At 35.5% G+C, this 25,826-nt stretch overlaps 1 protein-coding gene and 1 long non-coding RNA gene across 2 annotated transcripts; both read left to right on the forward strand.

Moving 5' to 3' along the window:
* The first annotated feature begins 14,654 nt into the window (after positions 1 to 14,654).
* On the forward strand, positions 14,655 to 18,350 carry LOC133183792 (uncharacterized). Its single transcript, XR_009720726.1, has 5 exons — positions 14,655 to 14,757; positions 15,768 to 15,960; positions 16,670 to 17,071; positions 17,223 to 17,304; positions 17,410 to 18,350. It is a non-coding gene; the product is annotated as an uncharacterized LOC133183792 (long non-coding RNA).
* A 5,356-nt stretch (positions 18,351 to 23,706) lies between these two features.
* Positions 23,707 to 24,258, forward strand: LOC133182799 (uncharacterized). The gene has a single exon (XM_061317645.1). The coding sequence runs from the start codon at positions 23,707 to 23,709 to the stop codon at positions 24,256 to 24,258; it is 552 nt and encodes a 183-aa protein (XP_061173629.1).
* Positions 24,259 to 25,826: the final 1,568 nt, after the last annotated feature.

Consider the following 25,826-nt stretch of genomic DNA (forward strand, 5'->3'; position numbering starts at 1 on the left):
AAAAGATACTATTAATTTTTAAAAATGTCTTTCACTATCAATCTGATCATTGTGGAAAATAATGATTATTACCATAAAAAGTTAAAATTTGCATCCTGGCAATATTGATATTGGAGGCTCATTCTAATACTTTAGGGTCTGCTGGTGATCAATGAAGATCAGTAGGAAAATCTCAGAATTTGGTAGCATTTAAATTTCCAAACTTTTTTATAATTTAGACATAATATGTTTTATAATTAATTTAACACATAACACATACAGATGGTTTGTTATGGCTTGAGAATATGTCTGAAATTCTAAATCGGACTAGTTATATGAGGTCAAATTTACCCAAAAGAAAATGTAAATACTTACGAGTATTGCGAATACCTAATTTACTGCAGCTCTTTTGCGATAGTCAAGAAAGATCTAAATTTCGTGTCATTTTCGGGGCATAATTAACCTATTGTTTACGCTAGTGACAATATTGAATGATACGAACAGTAAGTATGCTTAAGTAAAATGTCGCGATACTAATCAACAATGATCGATCTCATAATGTGTTCAATATTACATTGCCCTCAGCTAATCAATGTTTCCAACCTCCAACACAAAGGAGTTCTGTTAATTACATTAAGTAATCACGATATCTAGTATTATTGAAGTGATGATATCTACTCATTTTCTTGACATAAAATTGTTAAATTTATTATTAGGCCATTCCAAGTTTTTTCTCTGTTTAGCGTCCACCCATCTTTCAAAAACCTACCTACCTATTCGCAAAAAACACACAAACCAAAAAATAAAACACAGACTTTATACTCGTAGTCATAAAATGACGTCACTCAAAGGATTTGATTTCATTAATCTATTTTTCTTTTAGAAAAAAAAGCACATTCTTCAGCAAAATTAAGGTATTCAATGCTTATTATATTCCTAATATGATATATTGTAGACAAATATATTGAGAAATTGACAGAATTCAGTGATTTTGAACAGAATATTCAATTTGAGGACTCATGTTTTTGCTTGTTTTATGTGATATGGGGTGTCTTAAACCAAGGCTCACGGGGACGCTAAACATAGAAAAAAACTTTGAATTGCCTTAGAAGAGTTGGCTTAAAAGAAAATATCTAAAAAATGTAACAGGAAAAAACTAACTTAAAAAATCTAAATCAATGACCAAACTCACAGCGCATTAATGTCTCCAGCTAAATGATGTTTACTAACTCCACTGCAAAAGAGTTCTGTAAAGTTATGTAATTGCAATATCGGGTATTATATTGTATCAAAATTTCTCTTGGGTTGAATTGTTTTTATAATAGGTTTTCAATTATAACTTAATTGTTAGACAGACAACTGTCCAAGAAAAAAATAACACAAATCAGCAACTCTGTAATAAACAACTTGAAATTTGATCCATAGCATATTTGCTCTACTTGCCATAAGTATCGTCCACTCTAACAAAGAGTAGAGAGATGCTTAAATTATTTTGAGAAAAATGCAGATGTCTGCAAGACAGTGACTCTTGCATGGTGCACTGCATGTACTATGGAAGTCTTTTCCCAAAAAATAAATATTGACCACAGAGATTGATGTGAAATTCTAAAATCTGCAAAAATTGCTTAAAATATAATTATAATTAACACCACATGCTGTGTCCACATGTACATTTCTTAATTTGAAATAAGTTTAAAATTTGTCCTATTATCTCGCCTCGATGAAGTTGAAATGAGCTTATTATGCTATACCCCCCATTAGAATTGGCATCCGACGGGTGTCCAGGTTATAAATAAACTTTAGAGGCAATAGTTCATCCCCAATTAACTATAAGCCCTATCTGGACCAAACATGCATGGATGATGCGTCTAAGGATGGACACAGTATCAGACTTGCTTCGGATGCTGGATCTGACCTAGATTTTCCAGATGAGTGACCAGATTAACATTTTTTGAGCAGGTCCATCCCCAATTAACTAATATCTGTATTTGATCTAATTTTACAGATAGGTGAACTGTGAGTTTAAAGTTTTGGAGTAGATCCATACCCATGCAAGGATGTATAAGACTAACCTGTCACCAGACATGCATGGATGATGCATTTAAGGATGGATGCACTACCAGATTTGCTTCTGATGCTGGATCTGACATATGATACAGGTGCATTTTCCAGATGGAGTGACCAAGTAAAAGTTTTTGGAGCAGGTAGGTTATAATAAGCCTTCTTTCCTGGACTTAACTTTCATGGATGATGCAATTCTTGGTATTTGTTCACTACCCAACCTCTCTGGATGCTGGAACTGAACTATATTTTCCAGATGAGAGAATATTAGCCCTGCATGAATTAATCTAGCATGGATGAATTACTGTAAAGTATCTGGGAATGGACACTACCAGATTTGCTATGGATGCGAGATCTGACCTTCATTTTCCAGATGAGTAACAGGGTAATTTTTTAAAAGTACATAGCTTTATAACTACTGTATAGATTCCTTATTTTTGGCGAGCACTTATTATCACGAAGTTAGGCCCATTAACGTCAAATCACGAGAACAATAATTGGCGAGTGGACAGTTGATCAAGTACCTTTACATGGCCGGATTTCAGCATCATAAAAATAAAAGTGAGTAATTTTATTTCGTGAGTTGTGTTTTTCGCAAAATTACGTGATAATTAATTCCTCGCATTTATTTAGGAGTCTACAGAATATGGCATGGTATGCAATAAATTTTCCACAAAAATACTAAACCAAGGAACATTATTCTATTTATTACTGTAAGTTGCATAGTTTCAAGTCCAAGTTTACTTTTCCTTTGTTTGAAGTACAAACCAATAGAACTATAGTCCCATCAGAAACCTGTTTTTTTAGCTCACCTGAGCCAAAGGCTCAAGTGAGCTTTTCTGATCACATTTTGCCTGGCCTCCTGTCCGTCTGTCTGTCTGTCCATCTGTCTGTACACTTTTCACATTTTTGACTTCTTCTCAAGAACCAATGGACCAATTTCAACCAAACCTGCCACAAAGTATCCTTGGGTGAATGAGGTTCAAGTTTGTTCAAATGAAGGGCCATGCCCTCTTCCAAGGGGAGATAATTATAAATTAGTGAAAGATTAATAGCATCTATTAAAAATCTTCTTCTCAAGAACCACTGGGCCAGGAAAGATGAAACTCATAGAATCATCCTCAGGTAATGTTAATTCAAGTTTGATCAAATCATGACCCCCAGGGGTAGGGTGGGTAGGGTGGGGTCACAATGGATGATCAAAATTTTACTTAGGAATATATAGGAAAATTCTTCTCAAGAAAAGCAAAGCAATGATTGGTCATATTTATATGGAAGGATCCTCAGTAAATCAAGTTTGTTCAAATCATGACCCCGGGGGGTAGGGTGGACCCACATCGAAAGTTCAAACTGATGTGGAGAAAAGCCACAATTGTATGCATCCTTAGTTAGTGGAGATTCAAGTTTGTTCAAATCATTACCCCCCCTTCCTTTTTAGGGGTATATCGGGACCACATAAGCTTTTCAATGCTGAACTGATTTTTGCTTTTTTCCTGGCCACGTTGCTCAGGTGAGCGATGTGGCCCATTGACCTCTTGTTTTTTATAAATTGTCAAATTAAAACTAAGTGTATATTTACTGAATGTCTTTAAGCATAACATTTTTATTGACAGTCTGAAGTACAAGAACAATTTCCTCTTATTTTTCAGTCGAATAAAACATTAATTAAGTTACTACATGTAGCTTAAACACAGTGCTCCAAAATAATGACTTGTACAAAAAAATGAGGAAAAAGCCTAACATTTGAAGTTTAAGTACAAGCATACATATATTTCATTCTCAGCAATTAAGCTAAGATGAGCATATGCTTGGCGTTCTGGTTAAAGTTATAATAGTAGCAAGTCCAATTCCAAGTAGCTATAAGCCCTACCTGTACCAAACTATTTGTCTTCAGGTGACCAGTCTTGCATGGAATTCATACTATCAGAGATGCTTTGGATGCAGGAACTGACCTATATTTTCTGGATGAGAAACCAGGTTAAATTTTTTTTTGAGCATATCTATTCCCACTACAATCTCTATGATGACTGAACTTGCAATAAGTAAGTAGATTTGCTTCAGATGCTAACATACATTATAAGAATGATTTTGGAGCAGGTCCATTCTTTATGTAACTAAATAAAAGGACTTTGAAACTGAATTTGCATGGCTAAATATAGCTGATGCATCATAGGATATACTCAATACAGGCTAGACCTGAGGCCTGTTCAACAGAGCGAACGTTCGCGAGCGCTCGCCAAAATTCCTTATCTTTCCAACAGAAATGTTCGCGAGCGCTCGCGAACGTTCACTCTGTTGAACAGGCCTCTGACCTACATTTCTGCAAGAGTGACCAGATTAAAGGTCTTTGAGTAGGTCCATTGTAAATATTAAACTATGAATTAAATCCTACAAAGACAAAACTTGCATGGATTTGTATCTATGGAATAACCAATGCACATAATTATACTAGTACATTCATTTAATGTGAGACTTTTCCTGAAGTTTGTCATTAATAACCTTCATTGAGATGACATACAAGTTTATTTTTAAAACTTGTTCATGGAGTTGAAAATGAGATAATTGCATGCATGGTTTAAATATTTTTTACACAGTCCTTGACAGAAGTTGGGGTGCCAATGTAGAGTTTTGGGCTGGGTGGGTTGATGTTGGAGGTGAAATGTGCTAGATTATCAATTAAAAACAATTGCGTTTTTTGTAAATGTAAAAATTAAGTATGACGACATTCAAGTAAATTAGATAAATCATCTACAATATTCAAGTAAATTAGATAAATCATCTACAACATTACAGTCAAATAGTAGGCCTCTTATGAAGTATTGTTTATTTGCAGTTTCCTTCCTGACATTTGAAATCTTCTCTCTTTGCCAGGACTTCATCGTTGGAGATGGTGGAATAAGGACTTGGAGGCGGCTGGGCACATTGGATTGGAACAGCATCCCAACAACGCTGGAATGGAGGTATTTCTTAGTCAGTAAGAAATAGCAAAGGTATGATCGTTTCATTATTATTTTGGCACTCCTACTAAGTACTAACATTTCCCTCCCCTTCCCCAATTTCAGCACATCTTTTGTACAGTAATAGTTTTTTGTTGTGTTGTTTTTGATTTGTCTAATCTTCTCTGTTTTCTCTTTGCCGGGATCTCATCGTTGGAGATGGTGGAATAAGGACTTGGAGGCGGCTGGGCACATTGGATTGGAACAGCATCCCAACAACGCTGGAATGGAGGTATTTCTTAGTCATTAAGAAATAGCAGAGGTAAGATCATTTCAGTATTATTTTGGCACCCCTACTAAGTACTAACATTTCCCTTCCCTTCCCCAATTTCAGCACATCTTTTTTACAGTAATAGTTTTTTGTTGTGTTGTTTTTGATTTGTCTAATCTTCTCTGTTTTCTCTTTGCCGGGACCTCATCGTTGGAGATGGTGGAATAAGGACTTGGAGGTGGCTGGGCATGTTGGATTGGAGATGGTGGAATAAGGACTTGGAGGCGGCTGGGCACATTGGATTGGAACAGCATCCCAACAACGCTGGAATGGAGGTATTTCTTAGTCTTAAGAAATAGCAGAGGTAAGATCGTTTCATTATTATTTTGGCACCCCTACTAAGTACTAACATTTCCCTTCCCTCCCCCACTCTCAGCACATCTTTTGTACAGTAATAGTTTTTTGTTGTGTTGTTTTTGATTTGTCTAATCTTCTCTGTTTTCTCTTTGCCGGGACCTCATCGTTGGAGATGGTGGAATAAGGACTTGGAGGCGGCTGGGCACATTGGATTGGAACAGCATCCCAACAACGCTGGAATGGAGGTATTTCTTAGTCAGTAAGAAATAGCAAAGGTATGATCGTTTCATTATTATTTTGGCACCCCTACTAAGTACTAACATTTCCCTTCCCTCCCCTACTCTCAGCACATCTTTTGTACAGTAAAAGTTTTTTGTTATGTTGTGTTGTTTTTGATTTGTCTAATCTTCTCTGTTTTCTCTTTGCCGGGACCTCATCGTTGGAGATGGTGGAATAAGGACTTGGAGGCGGCTGGGCACATTGGATTGGAACAGCATCCCAACAACGCTGGAATGGAGGTATTTCTTAGTCTTAAGAAATAGCAGAGGTAAGATCGTTTCATTATTATTTTGGCACCCCTACTAAGTACTAACATTTCCCTTCCCTCCCCCACTCTCAGCACATCTTTTGTACAGTTATAGTTTTTTGTTGTGTTGTTTTTGATTTGTCTAATCTTCTCTGTTTTCTCTTTGCCGGGACCTCATCGTTGGAGATGGTGGAATAAGGACTTGGAGGCGGCTGGGCACATTGGATTGGAACAGCATCCCAACAACGCTGGAATGGAGGTATTTCTTAGTCAGTAAGAAATAGCAAAGGTATGATCGTTTCATTATTATTTTGGCACCCCTACTAAGTACTAACATTTCCCTTCCCTCCCCTACTCTCAGCACATCTTTTGTACAGTAAAAGTTTTTTGTTATGTTGTGTTGTTTTTGATTTGTCTAATCTTCTCTGTTTTCTCTTTGCCGGGACCTCATCGTTGGAGATGGTGGAATAAGGACTTGGAGGCGGCTGGGCACATTGGATTGGAACAGCATCCCAACAACGCTGGAATGGAGGTATTTCTTAGTCTTAAGAAATAGCAGAGGTAAGATCGTTTCAGTATTATTTTGGCACCCCTACTAAGTACTAACATTTCCCTTCCCTCCCCCACTCTCAGCACATCTTTTGTACAGTAATAGTTTTTTGTTGTGTTGTTTTTGATTTGTCTAATCTTCTCTGTTTTCTCTTTGCCGGGACCTCATCGTTGGAGATGGTGGAATAAGGACTTGGAGGCGGCTGGGCACATTGGATTGGAACAGCATCCCAACAACGCTGGAATGGAGGTATTTCTTAGTCAGTAAGAAATAGCAAAGGTATGATCGTTTCATTATTATTTTGGCACCCCTACTAAGTACTAACATTTCCCTTCCCTCCCCTACTCTCAGCACATCTTTTGTACAGTAAAAGTTTTTTGTTATGTTGTGTTGTTTTTGATTTGTCTAATCTTCTCTGTTTTCTCTTTGCCGGGACCTCATCGTTGGAGATGGTGGAATAAGGACTTGGAGGCGGCTGGGCACATTGGATTGGAACAGCATCCCAACAACGCTGGAATGGAGGTATTTCTTAGTCTTAAGAAATAGCAGAGGTAAGATCGTTTCATTATTATTTTGGCACCCCTACTAAGTACTAACATTTCCCTTTCCTCCCCCACTCTCAGCACATCTTTTGTACAGTTATAGTTTTTTGTTGTGTTGTTTTTGATTTGTCTAATCTTCTCTGTTTTCTCTTTGCCGGGACCTCATCGTTGGAGATGGCGGAATAAGGACTTGGAGGCGGCTGGGCACATTGGATTGGAACAGCATCCCAACAACGCTGGAATGGAGGTATTTCTTAGTCATTAAGAAATAGCAGAGGTAAGATCGTTTCAGTATTATTTTGGCACCCCTACTAAGTACTAACATTTCCCTTCCCTCCCCTACCTTCAGCACATCTTTTGTACAGTAATAGTTTTTTGTTGTGTTGTTTTTGATTTGTCTAATCTTCTCTGTTTTCTCTTTGCCGGGACCTCATCGTTGGAGATGGTGGAATAAGGACTTGGAGGCGGCTGGGCATATTGGATTGGAACAGCATCCCAACAACGCTGGAATGGAGGTATTTCTTAGTCATTAAGAAATAGCAGAGGTAAGATCGTTTCAGTATTATTTTGGCACCCCTACTAAGTACTAACATTTCCCTTCCCTTCCCCAATTTCAGCACATCTTTTGTACAGTAATAGTTTTTTGTTGTGTTGTTTTTGATTTGTCTAATCTTCTCTGTTTTCTCTTTGCCGGGACCTCATCGTTGGAGATGGTGGAATAAGGACTTGGAGGCGGCTGGGCATATTGGATTGGAGATGGTGGAATATGGACTTGGAGGCGGCTGGGCACATTGGATTGGAACAGCATCCCAACAACGCTGGAATGGAGGTATTTCTTAGTCTTAAGAAATAGCAGAGGTAAGATCGTTTCATTATTATTTTGGCACCCCTACTAAGTACTAACATTTCCCTTCCCTCCCCCACTCTCAGCACATCTTTTGTACAGTAATAGTTTTTTGTTGTGTTGTTTTTGATTTGTCTAATCTTCTCTGTTTTCTCTTTGCCGGGACCTCATCGTTGGAGATGGTGGAATAAGGACTTGGAGGCGGCTGGGCATATTGGATTGGAACAGCATCCCAACAACGCTGGAATGGAGGTATTTCTTAGTCATTAAGAAATAGCAGAGGTAAGATCGTTTCAGTATTATTTTGGCACCCCTACTAAGTACTAACATTTCCCTTCCCTCCCCTACCTTCAGCACATCTTTTGTACAGTAATAGTTTTTTGTTGTGTTGTTTTTGATTTGTCTAATCTTCTCTGTTTTCTCTTTGCCGGGACCTCATCGTTGGAGATGGTGGAATAAGGACTTGGAGGCGGCTGGGCACATTGGATTGGAACAGCATCCCAACAACGCTGGAATGGAGGTATTTCTTAGTCATTAAGAAATAGCAGAGGTAAGATCGTTTCATTATTATTTTGGCACCCCTACTAAGTACTAACATTTCCCTTCCCTCCCCTACTCTCAGCACATCTTTTGTACAGTAATAGTTTTTTGTTGTGTGGTGTTGTTTTTGATTTGTCTAATCTTCTCTGTTTTCTCTTTGCCGGGACCTCATCGTTGGAGATGGTGGAATAAGGACTTGGAGGCGGCTGGGCACATTGGATTGGAACAGCATCCCAACAACGCTGGAATGGATGTTTTTGTTATGTTGTTTTGTTTTTGTTATGTTAATGTTAGGTTGTTTTGTTATCTTAGTTATTTGTTATAGTTCTTACTTTGTTACTGTTGTTAGTTGTAAGTTATTTGTTTATTTTTAGATATTATTTATCTAATGTTTGTTTTGTTAGTTTTGTTCATTATATTAGTTATTTGTTACATTATGTTGTTTTGTTTGTACTTTGTTATGTTGATTTGGTAAGTTAAGTATTTTGTTATAATTGTTATTAGTATAATCTTTTTGTTGTTGTTATGATTATGTTATTTGTTATTGTTATGAATTTTAGTTATATGTTTTTGTTATGAGTTCTAGTTATTTGTTATTGGTATTTCAGTATTAGGTATTTGTTATTGGTGTGTTGTTATGATGTCAGTTTAAGCTATTTGTTATTGTTACGGGTTTAAGTTATGTGTTATTGTTACGAGTTTAAGTTATTTGTTATTTTTACGAGTTTAAGTTATTTGTTATTGTTATGAGTTTTAGTTATTTGTTTTTGTTATGAGTGCTAGTTATTTGTTATTGGTATATCAGTATTAGGTATTTGTTTTTGGTGTGTTGTTATGGGTTTAAGCTATTTGTTATTGTTATGAGTTTAAGTTATGTGTTTTTGTTACGAGTTTAAGTTATTTGTTATTGTTACGAGTTTAAGTTATTTGTTATTGTTATGAGTTTTAGTTATTTGTTTTTGTTATGAGTGCTAGTTAATTGTTATTGGTATATCAGTATTAGGTATTTGTTATTGGTGTGTTGTTATGGGTTTAAGCTAATTGTTTTTGTTATGAGTTTTAGTTATTTGTTATTGTTACGAGTTTAAGTTATTTGTTATTGTTATGAGTTTTAGTTATTTGTTATTGTTATGAGTTTTAGTTATTTGTTATTTTTATGAGTTTTAGTTATTTGTTATTGGTATGTCAGTATTATTTTGGTATTTGTTATTGGTATGTAAGTATTAGGTATTTATTATTGGTATGTCAGTATTAGTTATTTGTTATTGGTATGTATATCAGTTTTTAATTATTTGTTGATGGTATCATTATTAAGCATGTTTCTAATGTTCTTTGTTGTATTTTGCAGTGATATCTAAATTTCAGTTTTGAGTGAAAAAGACAACAGGACATGGTGGAAATGGAATATGCATGCCTGATGGACAATCAATCTCCAAGATGGGGAAACAGCTGCTGCACTCAACAGAACTTGGTGAAATCAACTGGAGGAGCAAGGTTGATGGACATTGACTTTCCAAGATGTGGAAACAGCAACTGGAACCAATAGGACTTGGTGGAAACAACTGGAGGAGACATGCCTGATGGACATTGATTTTCCAAGATGTGGAAACAGTAGCTGCAGCCAACAGGACTTGGTGGAAACAACTGGAGGAGACATGCCTGATGGACAATGATTTTCCAAGATGTGAAAACAGCAGCTGCGGCCAACAGGACTTGGTGGAAACGAATGGAGGAGGACAAGCCTGATGGATGTTACCCCCCCCCCCCCTCCTTTCAAGACATTTCACAGCAGATAACTGACACTGATCAGGTATGTGACATGATCCAAGATTACTAGTATCTTATTAATAAAAAGTTCCAGATTACAATGGCTACAATTAAGAATAAATTAACATATCTTAGCTAACCGTAATATTTTCCTAGGATTTGTTAAGAATTTCGCCGGGGATTCCAAAAAACTTTGCTATATCCGTGAATCCGCTATGTCCGTGTATGAGTTTTACTGAACACAGCATCAGAATTTAATTCAAATTAGCTTTGCTTAGTGTTCACATGGAGCTTATGCAAAATAATTTGATAGGCAGTTAATTTGAATAAAACTAATTCACATTAAATTTTCCAAGTGAAAGTGGTTCAAGTTGAATTCTCAGAAACTTGCATTTAATTGGAATTAAACCATGTGTGAACAGGACATAAATTGTGTAGCTTCTGTCAGACATGTGAGGAAACAATTTTTCATATTATTCCATGTGGGACTCCCACAGTGGGAATGCCAGAAGGTTCAGGAACATATAAATAGTTTTACAAATTTCTGTGAAACTTATAATCAGGTCGAGTACACTATCTTTTATGGAAGGTATTTTTCATCGCATGACAATACACAGGTATGTTAAGGCAGTACCCAGATCAAATTTCGGCGAATTTAGACTTTTTTCGTAAAATGTAACATTGATAAATCGGAAAAGCCATAGATAAAACATTTACTATAATTATCCATTGTATAGACGTCATTGAGGTTTAGGCTAAAAGAAGCACTCCACTACGATGTCATCACGTGACGTCTATAAATAGAAAAATTGCCTTAATGAAAAAGTAAAAAGTTCAACACTACCCCGGGGATAGTTCAATTCTTTTTGTGAAAATAATTATGTAAAAACATCACTGGGTCATGAAAAGTGCTGCTAGAATCCTACTCTCCCGACACAGAAAAAATTATTACAAAGTTTCTCATGAAACCTTACCAAAATTATTACATTTTGTACAAACAATCAAGGAATTGTCATCAATTCATGTTAATCACACGATTCTAGCAGCACTTTCCAAGTACTATAGAATACAAGCTTTCGATACAAACAAAAATTATGTCTCAAAGTATGCGGCGTAGTGTTGAACTTTTGCAACTTTGTTGTTATAGAACGACAGAGGAAAGGCTGATCGGGATTTTAAAGCACTGCCTGTGTTCATTATAAGAAAACATCATTTGAATATATCAGCGTAACTGATTCTTAATCTTTAATTCCTAATGAATCACACATAACATTCACGGTATATGCTTCAAAACTCCCGTTTTACATATTTGTTTACATGAATTCTCGTCCCGTTTAATTTTCACTCGGCAAAGAACAAGGTTCACTTAGGGCCTTTTTTGGCCCTGTGAATTTCAGAAAAACTGAAACTGCTTGGTTTTAGTTGACAATGCATTAAATATCATTTAGACCTTTGGTGACTGAGTTTCTATCAAAAATGACGTAATTTTCTGGCTAGTCAATGCATTATGACGTCATGAAATGCGTCATTTTCCTCATATCCTGAAAAAATCTACAAAAACAGCCAATTTTTAAAGCTATTTTTCGATATTTAATATAGAGCGCAACCTCTGATCTAAAATATGCAACTATTAAATGATAGAACTATTTCTGAGGATTACAAAACATGTTTTATCTTTTAAATCAGAGGGTGCGCTCATATTATTTCTCTTCTGTGAAAGTACTCAAATAGACTTGTTTTCCTTAAAATTCAAGAACATTGCAATTCCATGAAGCCTGTTTTCCAAGATCCTGGCTTTAAGAAGAAAATTTTTTAATAGGAAATGATAGCACTAAGTCTCTACTTTAATGTGATGTTTAAAATGGAACATGAAGTGTTATTCAATAAATTGGTATCTCCACAGGGCCATTTTATGCATAAAGTGAACCTAGCTCTTTTGATCAATAGTTATGACGTCATGGATTTGGTATTTTACATGATAAATACGTAGCTGTTTATACCACCCAAAAACGACATTATTTTGTTTATCTTATGTTTTTGAATGATTCCATTCATTTCTAGGACCTGAAATTAAACTTTAAATGTAGATATTAAGAAATCATTATCTCTAAACTTCACGTCATACAGCTTACTATGACGTCATATTGTAGAGGCAAGTAGTATATCTCTGGGTGTAGCCTTAACATACCCGCGTATTTTCGTCAAACCCATTATCCAATCTATTGAATGAGTTGCAAAGCATGGCAGTCTACTATGTATTTACTATTAAACAGCTACATGTGGTTTTTGTCATTATAGTACATAATATTTACTTGGTCACTGGAAAAACAGTACAACTTCTTTTTCAATTTTTTTGGCTGTAATTGAAAGATTATACACCAAAGCCAATGTTCCATGCTCACATTGAAGATGTATTAGATAATGAATAGTGGGTGTTGCTAAAACGCAGAATGGAAGGAAAACGGAAAATTTGATGTCAAGTTTTTCACTAAGCACAGGTATAATTCAGACATAGGAAGCAATATTCTTTATTTTAAATGCATGTAGTTCATATCTAATTAAAAGTTATCGTAGCAATGTGATTTATTTACGATTTTTTTTTCCTCAGAACATGTAGCATATACATGCAATGGTCAATAAAATACACACTAATTAGACTTACATTCCAATTATCTATCAGAATGTCTCCCTTATCATGCACGGATCTAGAGGGGGTCTAGAGGGGGTCCAGACCCCCCTCCCTGGAATTTGAAGAGCTTATAAAATATCGTATATACTAAACCAATTAAAAATACCATGTACCCCCCCCAAACACGGACCCCCTCCTCGAAAACGCGGATCTAGGTCTGAAAAGTCATAGATATGAAGCTTTAGAAGTCAACCACTACCCCCCCCCCCTCCCCCGAAATAGGTTCTTCACGTTTGGGAAAGGAGTCTACTTTTATTTTTTTGCTTGTCAAGAAATTTCTGGGTTTGAATTTTTATTTTTGGCTGGGTTGGAAGCCCCCCCCCCCCCTTCCTAGAAAAAATTTCTGGATCCGCGCCTGCTCATCACTCATCCAAATCTGAGTTTTAAAAAATGGTTTATTCTTCAAAGACAAAATCATCATCATTGATTATGAAAGACAGAGTATATATACATTTTTGTTAGAGATAACGAGCACTGGCATTAAGAAAACAATTTGTGTGAAACAGCATAAACTGATTGCACGGAATAACGTCAAGATGAAATTGATGGGGAAATTATATATTTTCACGAAAATATAGAGTTGTTTTTGATATTTAAGTATTGGGGGGAGGGGGGGTTTACAGAGATGAATGTTATCCACACTTAAGGTGCATGGATATACATATGCATTGGAAATTATGTAATTTTTCGCTCCAAGGCCTGTGTGTGAGACATTCTATAAATAGAGGTTGTGTTAACACTAGGTGACCTGATGCACAACTTGCTGCAGTCAATTCCCCACTTGGGCCTCATGTTTGATGTTTGTATTTACTTCTGAAAGTGATATAAGATCCCAGAATGATACATCTGATATAATTTGTTTATGCTGTGAAATTTCATTTCTTGCTTGACCTTTTTTTTTTTATTATACTGTCATGTTAAATACTAAAATCTGATTGGTTTAGAGTAGGCATTTAACAATTTGTAATGTTACCCTTAGCATAAGCAACACACTTGACAACGACTCCGGGGTTAACACAACTATAATGTTGCATGTAAATTATGCAAGTATGGTTCTCAAGATATCACCTGTGCATTTGAAAGAATTAAGCCAAATAAAGTTGATGTCAATCAAAGCTTAATTGTCCAATATTCTAGCTTGATTGATAAAACATCAAACAACAGACCATAAATGCTTCAATTAACAAACTTTAGATGATGAAGAACTCGATCTCTAAGTATCAAATAAACAATAAAGTCAGGTTGTTTAATCTTTTTCAAAGCTTAAATTTCTTATTGAAACAAAAGTGAGGAGTTTGAAAGCTTAATTTCTAAACCTGAACTTAAAGGACAATCTCCGAATTTTCTTTTTTTGCTGACATCCTAATTAAATCAATAAGACAGTCAATATAAAAAATAAATAGTGCATGTTTTTGAGAGTAAAAGTTAAAATTAACACCCCTGGAAAAACCACTGTCAACCTCAGCTGAAGTGGTGGTTGACATTTTTACAGGTATTCCTTGGGGTGTCAATAGTTTTCCTCATTTTTCTGTTTTAATGTTCTAGTGGATGCTATATAGCATATGTTTCCTTTTCTTTATAGTTTGAAGATTTGAAGACCATCCAATGTAGGGATCGAATTAAGCAGATCTCATTTTGGCTTGGTTAATGCTTCATTATATAATGATGACATTATCAAGAATGGGGACCATTCAGGTATGGCAAAGTTACCTTGATTACTATTTTTTGTAATTGTTAGGTCACCTGAATCACTCAGGTGATCTATTCCTATCTGTTTGTCTGTCTTCGTCCATCATGTGTTAATATTTGAACATATTCAGCATTTTCTCTAGAACTGCTAAACCAATTTCAACCAATTTTGGCAAACAAGATTATCTATGATTGAAGGGGAACAAAATTATGAATTTCATGGTCCAGTGGCACTCTGGGGCCTTAGGGGTGGGGTTAAAACCATCAAAATTAGTTCTATCTTTAAAATTAGCTTCTTCTTTACTCCTGAACATCAAGCAGTCAAACTGTTGGCATGATTGTAAAAAAACAATGAGCTCTCTTTTAAATTGTGAAATTCATGGCCCTTTAGTTAGGGTTCTGAAGTAAGGGGTGGGGTTCTAATGAACATAGTGAAAAATCATAAATTCTTTAAAATACTGTAGATCACTAAATTTTCACGAGAAAGTAGTTTACTCTTAATTAGCAAGACAAAATTTTCACGAATTATGGTTATTGCTCTATATGATATCCTTAGGAATACTAATACCAGGTATATGCCTGAATAAAATTTTCGTTAGCACCGAAAATGCGAAATAAAGTTCTAGCAAATGAAAAGTGATTTACAGTATATCTTCTTCTCTCCCCCTGTATATAATACAAATAAATTTTAGGGAGCACGTTCTTGAGATAATGTATGGAGAAGCAGGACAAGCTGATATTCAAATCTCAAAGCACTGATATAAATGCATTCTAGCAACAATGTTTTTCTATTTTTCAAATCAAAAACCCATTTTAAAAAACATTCTTGTGAAGGGTGTCCAAATTACAAATGGGTTTGGGGTCGCACAATTCGGACACATATGGGTTAAATCTCTTCGGTACTCCATCTTCCTCCCACACTGACCTCCTCTGGGCTTTTATCTTTCTTTTATGCAAATGAGAAAATCATAAGCTGCATGATATAATGTTTAAAATAAGACACTTGCATCTGACAGGTTGCAGAGGAGACTTCTAAGAATAGTGTGGATGAAGTTTCCTTCAACATCATGAAAAAAAGAAACCTAATAGGAATTGGTGGAAACAATTAATTGGTTGAAAATGCAATGTTGATGGATGTTGCCCCTCAAAGATGTGAAAATGAGCAGCCACAGCCAGACAGGAATTGGTGGAAGAACCTGGCAAGACGGGGTATATTCCTCTAATTATTTTTTAGGGCTGGGACGATATATCAAGATATCGATAATATCGATTCTGTATGAGGACGATACGCATGTCGATATGTATGAAGAAATATCGAAATATCGCAGAAAAAATTCTGACTTATGTATTTCTTTGTTTACTTAACATTTTTGGTTGAATATATAAAATATATATGCTAAATATAAATATAAATATGGAATACATAATAATTAACAACAATTGTGTAAAATAATTTTGTTTTACAACAGATATACAACTTCTATGAATAAATTATTTTTTTATTTGTGAAGAAATGTTAGGTTCATTTCAATACAAAAAAGATATATATTTTATAACCAATTAAACATATCGTGATAAGTATCGTATCGTGGGTCAAATATCGTGATACGTATCGATATAGAAAAAGTTGTATCGTCCCAGCTGCCCTATTATTTTTAGAATTGGTAGGGTAGCAAGTAGTTCACTAAACCGAAATAGTTTGATCCAATATAACTTGCAAGCAGTATATCTATAAAATAATTATAAGTCATCTAAACTAAAGGTGCTAATACTTATGAAAGAAGAAAAATATCCCAGTCGTTCAAAAACATGATTATCATTTTTGTGTTATCTTTGAAAGAAAAAGAATTAATTGTTTGATATGTGCAAAATTATACCCTGAATTTGGGAATTACCTTACTCTTACTTTCATTTTCAGATGTTTTTGCGAACATGTGTAATTTGCTGGAAAACAAATCTGATATGCCATGTGTACCTTGAGATTTTAACCAGTTAGAGAAAATTTGATTAGCATTCATTTGAGGACGTGTCCCATCCTTCAATGAAAATTAGGGGAGAAGCTGTGTGAGAAAACATTAACATTGTTACCTATGGGAAATGAATTAGTGGACTGTACCCAGACTAATGGATATGTTGACCCTCTAAGATGTGAAAATGAGCTTCTACACCAGACAGGAATTTGTGAAAAAACCTGGAAAAGGCAAGACTGATGGATGTTGACCCTCAAGATGTGGAAATGAACAGCCACAGTCAGACAGGAATTGGTGGAAGCCCTTCTTAACAACAAGACTTATCCCTGTGAAGAACTGTCACTGATCAGGTATGTGACATAATCAATGATCCAACATCTTTTTTTGAAAAAGTACAGCAAAAAGATATCTTAGAGCTATATAATATTTAACTTAGATATTCTTTTATTAATTTCTGTTTATACTTAGATAGATGGTGAAGTATTAACTTCTATGTTATAGTGTGCTTTGATGACAGTACCCAGTAGGAGACTCAGATAAAGTCTTGTGGATGTGCTTGACATGAATGACAAGGAGCCATCAGGTATGGAAATAAGTCACCCAAGTATGCCATTCTGTAAGACTCTGTTCTTCATTTTACTTCATTGATCCTATTGGTTAATTACCTTTTTTTCTCATCCATTGACAGAAAATAAAAGTATTGAAGAGGCAAATCCTTGTGATCGCATGTGGAGAAAGACAAAGATAGATGACAGATGTAGAAAGCCAGATTTTTTGCATACACAAGCACATCCAGTTTACAATGTTATAATCCAAAACAATTTTTTTTGAAACATTTGTTTTGGAAATGGGTGTCTGAGTTGTAAGAGGGTATGGGGTCGCCCACTCAGACACGTGGGTTTTCTCCGGGGGCTCCGGTTTCCTCCCACACTGACCCCATTCTTTTTCTCTGTGCCAATGTTAATATCTTTATCTATTGTTTTGCTCTAATGTTATTTTACGTAGTTTGTTATATTTTATATTATAAAATGTTTAGATGAAGTAGTTGAAAGCTAGTTGTAAGTAGACCTTGTCGATACCCTGGGGCATTACTGGTTGGAACTTCGTGGATCCTTGGCCGCTACGGTTGCCAGGCTGGCCTGGGGAGGAGGGGTTGAAAACGCAACTAGTTGTAGGCTGCTTTGTCTTTAATAATCTGTTTTCATTTTATCTAAAATCAAAAAATCATATATGTTGGAGATATAATGATTGTTAAATATTAAATTAGTATTCCTGGAATGTACAAATTCTGTCAGCTACTGTACCAGTAATAATTTGTATAGTCAATTCTGATTATTAGCTTATTGTGAAATTGAATGCATTATATACTGACTAAATCTTCAGTAAAAGTAATTGATTATAAATTTTGATGTGAAATTATGATTTGTATTTAATAATGTAAAGTAATGGGATTTGAGCATGTTAAATTGTGATCTGTTAATGTCAAATTGTGATTTTTGAATGTCAAATTGTACGTGATTTGTTTATGTGAAATAGTGATTTGTGAATGTTTGTGAATTTAATGTCTGATTTCATTGTGCAAAAGAAGAAAACAAAACAAACAAAAAAAAGCCAGGAAAAAAAACAAGAAAAGACAAAAAAAAAAAAACAAAAAAAAAAAAAAACAAACAATAATAACAAAAAGAAAGCAAAAAAATAAACAAAAACAAAAAAAAAAAACAAAAAAAAAAAAATGAAAGAAAGAAAAAAAAGAAAACAGATTTGAAAGAAAAAAATACATATAAAAGGAGCAAAAGGCACAAAACTTTTAATGCTGCCTGCTTGAATTAACATATTTGCATGTTTTTTCAAGCAGAAGGTTCCAAGCCCTTAAAAGCAGAGGAGAAGTTTTGGTATCTTATGACATATTGACATCACTGAATGTATGCCAAAGAAGATGGGCAAAAAATGACAAGCAGAATACCTATAGTGCAACAAACATGAAGGTAAAAAATTAAATCTCAGTTATAACAAAATTTTCTGTGATATTTCATCTAACATAGTAATACTTTATGTAAAATCTCTACAATATGCAAAAAATCTCACAAAGATTGAAATTATTTGCTTATAAAATAGCATACACACACTAAACAGGGCAAAAAGGATCATTATCTCATACTATATGACACAACTTTTCGATGTGAATGGGTCTTTGCTTCATTTTTTTGAAAGTTTATCCTCAAAGTTTGCGTTTAACTATACATTGTTTGGTGAACAAAAACATGGAGCAAAGACCCACTGTCTCTTAAAAATACACTTTTATGACACAACATTTGTATCTTTCTGAGAAATATTCGGAGACAATTTTGTTAAGAGTCGTATCACAAACATGATCTAAATGCTGCTATTCATCAGTTGTGTAGCATAGTGGTTAGCATGTTAATCTCAAAGGAAATTGATACTTAGGATTGTTATTGCTAGGATTAGTACCACACTATTTTTATGGAATTCCATATACAACAGCCAACTGCTCACTGCTTACTGTCAGCTGCTCGCTGCTTACAGCCAACTGCCACTGCTTATAGATGATATTGCCTATATTTTGTTATCTTACAGCTGTAATAGTTTTAATGTGCATGCTTCAATAAATCATATCATAGCAAGAAAAGAATTGCAAATGATAGTAATGGAAAAAGAAGGTGTAATAATGCATTTTTAGCTCACCTCGGCGAAGTCGAATTGACCTTATGCTATACCCCCGCGTCGGCGTCCCAGTTAAAGTTTTAGGAGCAAGTCCATTCCCAAGTAACTATAAGCCCTATTAGACCTACCTGAACCAAACTTGCATGGATGATGCCTCTAAGGATGGACACTACCACACTTGCTCCAGATGAGTGACCAGGTTAAAATATTTGGAACAGGTCCATTTCCAAGAAATTATTGGCTCTACCTTGAACAAACTTGCATGGATGATGCATCTAGGGATGGACACTACCACACTTGCTTCAGATGCTGGATCTGACCTAGATATTCCAGATGAGTGACATGGTTAAAGTTTTTGGAGCAGGTCCATTCCCAAGTAACTATAAGCCCTACCTTGACCAAACTTGCATGGATGATGCATCTTGGGATGTACGCTAACCAACCTTCTTTAGATGCTGGATTCCACCTAGACTTTCCACATGAGTGAATTTTAGCAATATTTTAACCAAATTAGCATGGATGATGTAGCTAGGGATGGTCACTTCCAGACTTGCTTTGGATTCTGAATCTGACCTACATTTTCCAGATGAGTGACCAGGATAATTTTTTTTGGAGTAGCTATATAACTTTATGACCTGTTTTGATTAAACTTGCATAGATGGTGCATATAAGGATGAAAACTTCCAGACTTTGGATGTTGGAACTGACCAAAATTTTCTTGAGTAGTAAACAGGATAAACGTTTTTTGAACAGGTCTTTTTCTAAGTAACTATAAGTTGTACTTAAATCAAACTTGCATGGATATTGATCTTGGGATGTACACTAACTAAAAAAAAGAAATTATATGATGTGAAATTTGCCTTACTTAAATATAACATTCGTCAAGGTGAGCTTCGTAATCTTTGATTACCTATGTTTAAAGGAGTAATAGCCTTTTTTTGGCTCACCTCAACGAAGTTGGGGGAGTTATGTAATACCCTCGGCGTCAGTGTCGGCTTCCCAGGTTAAAGTTTTAGGAGCAGTTTTCTTTTCAAGTACTTCTATACCCTATATCAATCAGAGATGCATGGAGGATGCCTTTAGTATGTTTCATTGTACCAGTCAAGGTTTCAGATGCTGCAATTTCAGCTAAAGAATGACAAGGTTAATGTTTTTGGAGCAGGTTTGAGTTGTTGGAGCAGGTTAAAGTTTTTGGAGCAGATCTCATTTCCAATAACTATAAGTCCTATGTTGACCAAACTTGTATGGATGATACATCTAAGGATGCACACTACTAGGCTTGCTTCGGATGCTGGATCTGATCTACATTTTCTGGATGAGTGACCAGGTTAAAGTTTTTGGTGCAGATCTCATTTCCAAGTAACTATAAGTCCTATATATTGACCAAACTTGCATGGATGATACATCTAAGGATGCACACTACAGAACTTGCTGGATCTGACCTACATTTTCTGGATGAGTGACCAGGTTAAAGTTTTTGGAGCAGATCTCATTTCTAAGTAAATGTAAGTCCTATGTTGACCAGGATGATACATGTACATCAAAGGATGCACACTACTGGACTTGCTTCGGATGCAGGATCTGACCTACATTTTCCAGTTGAGTGATCAGGTTAAAGTTTTTGGAGCAAGTCCATTGCCAAGATTGAAGAAGCTTAAGGGATTTGACATACATTTTCTGGATTAGCGACTAGTTTTTAGATAAATCCAAGTAACTGCAAGCCCTATCAGTCCAAAATTGCATAAATGTTGCATCTAGGGATGCATATTACTAGATTATTAGTTTAGTATGGGACTTTGCCTTACTTAAAGATAACATTCGTTGAGGTGAGCTCTGTAATCTCTGATTACCTGTTTTCACTTCACGCCATTATGCCTTTTTGGTGTTGTATTTGCAGGAAAATAATTCAAAAGCTTTTTTTTAACAAAAGGGGGGGTGGGGGTGGTAAAAGTGTTTATAACGTCAGATAAAATTGGGAGCCAAACTTTTAGTAGAATCTTTGGGTAACATTTGTTGATATATGCATTTATATGAGAAATAATTCTGAAAATTATATTACAAGGCATTTTACTATATTTAAAAACAATTTAATTCTGGTTATAACGCGATATTTGATTGGATAAAAAATTTACTTTATATCGTAAATATGAGTTGCCTATGTGACAATTACTTGTGCGGATATTTAAAGGAAACATACAAATCATTTCTCTTTTTAAAGAAAATTAAGTTTGATAATTTATCAAAGTTGCCGATAAAACATAAACTATTATTTAATTAACTATTGCATAAAGACATCAGAGTATCTTAGGCCAAGAAGTGCACCACCACAACGTCATCACGTGACTGCTATTAATAGCAAAATATTCCTTAATAAAAAAGTTAACAGAACAACACTACCCCGAGGTTTGATAATTTCTTTGAGTAAATAATATAGTTGAAAAACATCCCTTATGCCTAAAAAGTGCTGCTAGAATGCCACTGTCCAGTCAGGAAAATAATTATTCCACATATTCGCATGAAACCTTACCTGATGTTTTGCATTATATACATAAATCCCGAGATATTTCTTCAATTAAACCAAGTTTACCACATGATTCTAGCAGCACTTTCCAAGCACTATAGAATGCAAGCTTTTGATAAGTATAAATATTATGTTTTGAAATATCCATGCAGCTTACTGTTGTTCTTCTGCATTTTTGTTGTAACGAATGACAAAGGCAAGGCCAACTGGGATACGTAAATACCTGACTGTCTTCAATAGAAGATAAAATTGATTCTCATTACACAACATGATCAATTCTCAAGTTAACTTGTTGAACAGTTATGACGTCATCGGTCAAAGATTTTAATTCAAGTGACAGAATTACAGCATAATAAAATAAAAACATTTTATTTTTGTTAATGTTTGCAAGTTTGTATTCATTTTCATGAGTTAAATTATATCTCTAAATAACAATATTTAGAAAACTTGTGTTCTAAAATTGATGTCATCTCGCCTACTATGATGTCATAGTGTATCACTGATTTAATCAAGTCAGATTATCTTAGTGCTTCCTTAATTAACACACCTGTGTGAGTCATAAATGTATCAATCCGCCTGACATTACATTTTATTTTGTACAATTTGAAGTCATTTTTTAAGGGCAATAATCTTTCTTTTCACACTAAATGAATGAGAATTGAATTTTAATGAGCGAATTTAATAGCTGTCCAATTTATACGGTATAAACTGGGTTGGAACATCATTCATTGACAGAAAATAAAAGTATTGAAGAGGCATATCCTTGTGGTCATGTTTGGAGAAAGACAAAGAAAGATGGAACAATGCAGAAAGCCAGATCTGTGCTGCACACACAAGCACATCCAGTTTACAATGTTATAATTTGTTATCATCCAGAACAAATTTTTTTGAGACATTTGTTTTGGAAATAGGTGTCCGAGTTGTAAGAGGGTATGGGGTCGCCAGACACGTAAGTTTTCCCCGGGGACTCTGGTTTCCTCCCACACTGACCCCATTCTTTTTCTCTATGCCAATGAGATAATTATGGTATCTTTGAAAATATCCTATTGTAATATGGCATCTATCTCGCCTGTATGCGAATAAGATGCTTTTATCTTGGAAGCACAATTTTTTTGGCGCAGTTATCTCTCCTTGTTTCAGCACGAGTTATCTAACTTTCAATTATATAAAGAAAGCGCTCATGCTGCAAACTCTCTCTTTGCCGGTTACATGCTAGTTGCAAGGTTGGTGTTAATAAATTTTTTAAAAAACAATATGGCTAAGTGTAGATTTTTAAAATAGATTGTTGCTAAAAAAGTCTTGATTGCTATTAATCTTTATTATGAATTTGTACTGTTTATTTATCTATTGGATGACAAAGGTTTGAGATCAGGTCAAATGCATTTCAGTTTTTTCTTTTTCGCATCACCATGTGCTAGCCGCCATCTTTGTCGCAAGTGAAAAAAAAAAAAAAAATCGAATAATATAATCTAATAAATAATAATTTTATAACTTTATCTTTTGCGAATCTTCGACTTATCTATTTTCATCTTCAATTTTCTGTAAATGGATAAATATTAACTAAAAAAAAAATTAAAAAATAATAAAAGAAAAAAAAAAAAAAAAAAAAAAAAAAAATTACAGCTAGGCCTAGATCTACTATTTTGTTGTAAATTGTAAAATTTTACTTTATGGCACTGAATTTAGCACCATTGACTACATGTTTTCTATTCATTTTAATATTTTGTATAAATAGATAAATTCTTTTAAATCAATGGTTTATTTTAATTTTTGGGACTTGACATGCCACGCACTAAGCGAGCTACGAAAGGCAGGCCACCTCAGCGGTTTGAACCATCTCAAACAACAGCAATGGAGAATCGGGGTCGTGCAAGGAGGCGGATGGATCGAACTCAAGTAACCCCATCCCCGAACATTCAACCCCATCCAGAAGCTATGCCAGGTCCATGTCATCATCCCATGCAGGTTCAGCAGACCCAACATGACACCCAACCACTGCCGGCTGCCATGACACAACAGCAAGTCAGCCAGCAGACATTAATGCAGCATTTCAACCAACAAGTCCAACCTGCTCCAATACCTGCACAGCCACTGCAGAATGTTCTCCAGCAAACCCAACCACAGCAGACTTTCATGACACAACAGCAAGGTATGCCTGGACCATCTCATCAGCCCATGCAGCCTCAGCAGACTCAACAACAGATCCAACTGCTGCAGACTCCCACGACACAGCAAGTCAGCCAGGTGCAAGAACAGCCCCAGGCCCAAATAAGCCAGAATCAGGAAGCTGTGCCAGTGCACTCTGTGCATAATTTGGGTATGCACATGCATTAATCAATCTTTGAAACAAAAAATAATTGAGGGTCAGTTTGTAGAATTACAATCTCTGCTTCCACCTAAACCTGGGGGTAATGATAAAAAACTAACCCTAAGTGCCACAGGGGAAATCGTAACAAAGGAAAATGTGTCCAAAATATATTCAATTGAAAAATGGACAGATGTCATGCTCATGTTTGCATCTGTTTACATATCTGCCCATCCAGATAAAGCAGTAGATATGCTAAAGTATATCCATACAGTTTGTTTGGGGGCTTCAAGGGGGGCTACAGGGTGATATCAATATGACACGCAGTATCGTCTGCGGAAATCTATAGATCCCTCTAGTTTTTGAGCAATAGTTGATTCAGAGCTGTGGTTGTTATACATGAATCCTAGTTATCAGCTAGCTGGGTCTTCCCCAGACTCAAAACACACAAATAAACAAATGTTGCTTTGATTTCAATTTTAAGGGGTCCTGCAGTGGAAATCCATGTCAGTACATGCACACGTGTACACGTTGTGCCGGCATGCACCCAGTCATACAATGCAATTATCAAAGAGCCCAGGCAAATACCAGTAGCTCATCGAACCCCACCTACTCCTTTCGAACCCAGCCCATGCAACCTCAATCACAGTATAGAAATGCATATGCAAGACAACAAGCTCAACCAAACTCCTACCAAAGACCCCAATCCCACACCAGAATTACAGGGGAAATAGCCAAAAATATTTGGGTCCTAGGAAGAACACCAATTAAAATTCCTATATTAAAGAATTACCTTAATTGATCATTATCCAAACAAAACCATAGCAAACAAGTTGTTAAGTGGTTTTTCTCAGGGGTTCAGACTTTATTACTCAGGTCCTAGGTTACATATAGAAAACAACAATTTAATTTCAGCCTATAAACACAAAGCAGAAATTAAAGAAAAAATTAACAAAGAAGTTGAATTAGGCAGGGTAGGGGGGCCCTACAAAGAACTACCCATATCTAATCTCCAAGTATCTCCAGTAGGAGTGGTACCAAAGGGGGAGAATGCTGGGTGGCGATTGATCACGCACCTATCATATCCTACAGACAACAGTGTAAATCATTATATAGACCCTAGTGAGTCCACAGTTCATAATATACATCCTTTGATACAGTCATAAAAATTTTGGCCAAGGTTGGTGAAGGTGCCTTTATTGCAAAAGTAGATATTAAATCAGCATTCAGGTTACTACCTATTTTCCCTGGGGATTTTGACCTTTTAGGATTCAAAGTTGATGGTTTATATTATATCGATAAATGCCTTCCAATGGGCTGCTCTCTCTCATGCAAAGTTTTTGAAGAATTTGCAACATTCTTGCACTGGATTACAGAAAAAAAGAGTGGTCTTGATACTTTAGATCATTATTTACATGATTTCATATTTGCAGGGGAGGATAGGGAGTCCTGTCTTAAATTAATGCAAACATTTCAAGGAGTTTGTAATGAACTGGGGGTCCCCTTAGCTGATGACAAAATGGTTTATCCCACTCACTGTCTTGTATTTTTAGGTTTAGAAATTGACACAGTGCAAATGTTAATCAGAATGCCCCAT

The sequence above is a fragment of the Saccostrea echinata genome, unplaced genomic scaffold (assembly GCF_033153115.1).
Source record: "Saccostrea echinata isolate AGI-Se365-2 ecotype Australia unplaced genomic scaffold, CSIRO_AGI_Sech_v1 ptg000009l, whole genome shotgun sequence".
NCBI lineage: Eukaryota > Metazoa > Mollusca > Bivalvia > Ostreida > Ostreidae > Saccostrea > Saccostrea echinata.

Coding starts and splice junctions, on each gene's coding strand:
- LOC133182799 (XM_061317645.1), top strand. CDS start 23,707: ATGCCACGCACTAAGCGAGCTACGAAAGGCAGGCCACCTCAGCGGTTT.